The sequence below is a fragment of the Triticum aestivum genome, chromosome 5B (genome assembly GCF_018294505.1).
Source record: "Triticum aestivum cultivar Chinese Spring chromosome 5B, IWGSC CS RefSeq v2.1, whole genome shotgun sequence".
Classification (NCBI taxonomy): domain Eukaryota; kingdom Viridiplantae; phylum Streptophyta; class Magnoliopsida; order Poales; family Poaceae; genus Triticum; species Triticum aestivum.
The window spans coordinates 499,965,996-499,971,066 of record NC_057807.1 but is presented as its reverse complement, the minus strand read 5'-3'; the positions used below and the strand labels follow the sequence as shown (position 1 = coordinate 499,971,066).

Sequence of the window (5,071 nt, the reverse complement as noted above, 5' to 3'; positions counted from 1 at the left end):
CACGGTCCACGGCACCGCGTGACGTCGCCGCGCCAGCTCCACTCCGGCTCCACGTCCACGCGCTTCGCGCCGCCGCCTGATCCTCTCAGCACGTCTCCCGCGCTCCCTTCTCCCTCACGCGGATCGGTTACAACCACTAGTACTACTTCACCACGCGAACCGAAACACCACACACACTCACACACCCGGGGACGGACGGACGGACAGCAACGCCTCACCGCGCGGTGGCCCCCGGCGCCCACGGGGCCCCGCGCGCCAGCGTGCCACAGGTCCCCACCCACCCACCGTCGTTGTCCGCTTCCCCCGGCCCCGCGCATCATTTCGTTCCCTGTCCCCGTCCCCTCGCTTCCAAGCTACTACCCCGAGAGAGAGCGAGAGAGCAAGCGCCACTTGACTCCAGCCAGCCTCCTCCTTCATTTCCCATCCTTCCACCCTCGGCTTGCGCATCACATCACGTCACCGGAGCCAGCTACGGGCGCGTGAGACTAGCAGCATGGAGGGGGGCGGCGAGGGGAAGGGCCGGGCGGCGCCGGCGGCGGCGGCGGCGGGGGGAGGGTTCGGCGGGTACGAGTCGGCCGGGGACCGCAAGTGGTGGCCCTGGCTCGTGCCCACCGTCATCGTCGCCTGTGTCGCCGTCTTCGTCGTCGAGATGTGGGTCAACGACTGCCCCAGGCACGGCAGCGCGCTCGGCGGCGGCTGCGTCGCGGGATTCCTCCGACGCTTCTCCTTCCAGCCGCTCCGCGAGAACCCGCTCCTCGGGCCCTCCTCCACCACGTACGTCTCGGCTTCCCCCTCTCTCCCTGTTTCTCCCTTCTCCCTTCTGCGTCGTCCAATTGTGGTCGGGGTTGGGCGGTGTTCTACTTTCTGGGTGTGCTCGAGGTGAAATTGGGCGGACAGATTTGGGGATTCATCTTCAGATTGGGTCGTTTTATCCGCGTTACTAGTTGATTCGTTGGCAGAACATGGATTTTGTTTTAAGCTCACAATTCTGTAGCTCTGAACTCTGGAGCAAGTGTTACTGGCCAGAGGAAATTAGAAATGTTCTCTGAACTTTCGCTTCTGAATTCAGATGCGTTTTCCTCTTCTGGAAGTTCGGGAGACAGGGGATTCTTCTGTCATGTGGTGACGACAGTTCAGATCTCTCTCTCTCTCTCTCTCTCTCTCTCTCTCTCTCTCTCTCCTCAATGGCTTGAAATGATCTGAACGTGCACAATTCGATATGATTCCATTGTTCAATGTGCTCCACTGTTTAGTTTACCCTGCACTTCGTCCATACAGTAGCTTCCACCGCTACACAACGCAGACAGCTTAAGCTTTCTCTTCTTTGTTGTTTGTACCAAAAATAGCTTTCTGAGACAGTCAGCGATGACATTTTCTACTACCTTTTGCTGGATTATAGCCGGTAATTAGGTGTCCACTTTGTGCTGCAGGCGTAGGATTCTGTGTTATTGTAATCTAGTAGATGGATTTATGGGAACTGTTTTGACTTTTGGTAAGTGATGTACTACTAATGCTATAAAACAACCCAAGCTGTTTCTAGACCATGTAAGTAGTTTTCTCGTTGACAGTAGTGGCATGCCCGCTTATTTTAATTGCAACGTGCCATGTTGTAGTACCTATCTCATGAGATCGCAGCTCAGTTACCAACCGTTGACAACAAAAAGTTACATGTTTGGTTTGATTTCTGGAGTCAATCTAGATTATATTTATCTCACTAAGATACAGTAGGATACATACAAGATGATAAGAGTTAACGGCTTTGCTCTGTCTTGCAGTTTGGGGAAAATGGGAGCTCTTGACTGGAACAAAGTCGTCCATCAGCACCAGGGGTGGCGTCTCATTAGCTGCATCTGGCTCCATGCTGGTCTGATCCATTTGGTTGTGAACATGCTAAGCCTGCTGTTCATTGGAATTCGTCTTGAGCAGCAATTTGGGTTTGGTAAGCTTCTAACAATGCTGAATCAGTGTGACTATCATCATTTGGGGGATATTTTGTTAGTCCTTCTACACGTCAACAAAACTCGTCTGAGTGTCTATCTGCTGCAAGTTATAGCATTTTAGTTACCCTGGAACTGGTTTGTATTTTGCAAGTTGAACTAATTTAATTGCTGAGGTGTTGACAGTATGCTTAAATCTTACTTCAATTATGTTACTAATATTCAATGTAGATTGAATGTTTTTGATTATCAGCATGTTTATATATTGCACATGACTAAATAACGTGTGCACTGACACTAGTTCTTTTGCTTGCAAGTTCGCATTGGCGCTATCTACCTACTGTCTGGTTTCGGTGGCAGCGTGATGTCTGCACTTTTCCTCCGAAATAACTACATCTCTGTTGGTGCATCCGGAGCTTTATTTGGGCTGCTTGGATCTATGCTTTCTGAGCTACTTATGAACTGGACTATTTACTCCAACAAGGTCTGAGATAGATAGAACACACATACATTTTCCTCTAGATATCCAGCTGCCTGAACACTCTTTTGCTTATCAGAGTTGATGTGCTATTGCAGGTTGCAGCCATAATAACTCTTCTCTTCATAATCGCGATCAACGTGGCAATCGGGATACTACCGCATGCTGATAACTTTGCTCATATTGGTGGATTCTTGACCGGGTTCCTTTTGGGGTTTGTTCTGCTGGCAAGGCCGCAATTCGGTTGGTTGGAACGCAGCGAGCTGCCCCACACTAATCAGCCTCCTAAGTACAAACCATACCAATATGTCCTGTGGGTTGTGGCACTCGTCTTGCTGCTCGTCGGGTAAGTCTGACAATTCACACAGACAGTTGGGTATATTCGATGCCGCTGTGATTATATCAATGTTTTGCACATGTGTAGTGTAAAAATACGCATGGTTCTGAACTTACACTGAACATCATCAAGACCGAGTTATATGATTCAAAGTCGTGCTAACGGAAGACATGAGATGAACCTGATACCAAGAACTCGTGTTACAGGTTCACGCTTTCGTTGGTAATGCTCTTCAAGGGCAAGAACGGGAACGACGGCTGCCACTGGTGCCACTACCTGAACTGCGTGCCGACGTCGAGGTGGAAGTGCGATACCTAGGCGGTCCCTTCTTTCGGTTTTCGACGAAAACATGTAGTGTTGGGAGGACCATTTTTCATGCTTGTATGTTTGTAGATAGGAACTGTGGTCTGTTAATTAAGTTTGTTCGTTAGTGAATTCTGTAAATTTGTTTGCCAGGCCCTGTAAGTTTGTTACTCGAGCACTCCAGTGATTTCATGCGTGTTTTTGTGTAAGAGGCCGCATCGTTTTGATACCTGCTTTTGCGTTGGTCCGGCAGCCGATTCATGTGGCGCTTGACGTGCTAAGTAACGTATAATAAGGAATGCTGTTGAACTGGTAACATCCGTAGCCGTCCTAGCTCAGTGGTAGAGCGCGTGGCTTTTAACCACGTGGCCGTGGGTTCGATCCCCACGGACGGCGTTTTTAGCTTTATTCATTTTTGTTTTTTGAACCACGTTTTGTTGAGCAAACCAGGTGGAAGATTCATGGCATAGCATGTCTATATTGACTGTATGACCAGTACATTTCTTGGACTAAACACGAACAGACAGACCTTAGGCTCTCATGGAAAAGACTGAATCAGCCAACACGACATAAGACTTTATTGACAGACCTTAGGCTCTCATGAAAAAGACTGAATCAGCCAACACGACATAAGACTTTATTGCTTTTCAGTAGGATTTTCAACAATCGACTTGAGCCAATCAGCCTGGAGAGAAGATTCGCACGTTCTGTATGAGAGCAAATCAGACTGAATCGACCAAACACGTCACGTGACTGACATCCGCATTTGCAATATTTATACTATTTCAAAGAGGAATATCATTATTCATGTTTCTCTTTACAAAAACAGAGGACAAACATAGGCGACAATACAGGCAAAGCAACCAAACTATACATAAAGCATAACAACAACCAGTATGCTGCCCAATTCTCTAGTGAGATTTGTCGTTTTTAGCTTTATTCATTTTTGTTTTTTGAACCACGTTTTGTTGAGCAAACTAGGTGGAAGATTCATGGCATAGCATGTCTATATTGACTGTATGACCAGTACATTTCTTGGACTAAACACGAACAGACAGACCTTAGGCTCTCATGGAAAAGACTGAATCAGCCAACACGACATAAGACTTTATTGACAGACCTTAGGCTCTCATGGAAAAGACTGAATCAGCCAACACGACATAAGACTTTATTGCTTTTCAGTAGGATTTTCAACAATCGACTTGAGCCAATCAGCCTGGAGAGAAGATTCGCACGTTCTGTATGAGAGCAAATCAGACTGAATCGACCAAACACGTCACGTGACTGACATCCGCACTTGCAATATTTATACTATTTCAAAGAGGAATATCATTATTCATGTTTCTCTTTACAAAAACAGAGGACAAACATAGGCGACAATACAGGCAAAGCAACCAAACTATACATAAAGCATAACAACAACCAGTATGCTGCCCAATTCTCTAGTGAGATTTGTCGTAGAAGAAATAGCACACAACGACCCTCGCGTTTGGGTTTGGGCGCTTTCACTGAAATAGGCAATTAAAGTAAACAACAAATAAATTCCACCATAATTGGCTTATTGTATGTTCTTTCTTTCTTATTTCTTCAACCAAATTGCCATCTCCTTTGTGAACTTCTCCATTACTGGTTTTTGGCAGTAAGATCGATACCACGGTTGAGTCCTTGCCATCTTTATTCTTACACTTCGTGTGATAGCTTATCAACTTCGAAGTGAAATCCTCGGCATGCAGTCTGCCTGCAGCAACCAGCTCGGCTTTCCCAAACTGCAGTGCATTGCCGCCAACCCACTTTGTGTCACTAGCCTCATATGTTCTGTCCATGCTGAAAGGTGTCCGCTCTCGCCAGAATGCCATCAAATCCACCATCGACTTCATACAATCCTTTGTCGTGTCCAACTGGACTTTGCACATCAGCTCAAGTTTATGTGCTACCAGTTGTGTAGCCAACTCATCCACCGTGGCCTCTACCACGGGAGAAAAATGTGCATTTTCATACACTAGTAGAAAACAGGGC

At 47.1% G+C, this 5,071-nt stretch overlaps 1 protein-coding gene and 1 non-coding gene across 2 annotated transcripts; both read left to right on the top strand.

Annotated features, from left to right (window-relative positions):
* Window positions 1–259: 259 nt before the first annotated feature.
* Window positions 260–3,196, top strand: LOC123112772 (RHOMBOID-like protein 2). Its single transcript, XM_044533862.1, has 5 exons — window positions 260–774; window positions 1,776–1,939; window positions 2,255–2,421; window positions 2,514–2,761; window positions 2,959–3,196. The coding sequence occupies exons 1-5, from the start codon at window positions 494–496 to the stop codon at window positions 3,068–3,070; spliced, it is 972 nt and encodes a 323-aa protein (XP_044389797.1). The 5' UTR covers window positions 260–493; the 3' UTR covers window positions 3,071–3,196.
* Window positions 3,197–3,379: 183 nt separating this feature from the next.
* On the top strand, window positions 3,380–3,451 carry TRNAK-UUU (transfer RNA lysine (anticodon UUU)). The gene has a single exon. It is a non-coding gene; the product is annotated as a tRNA-Lys (tRNA).
* The last annotated feature ends 1,620 nt before the right edge of the window (window positions 3,452–5,071 follow it).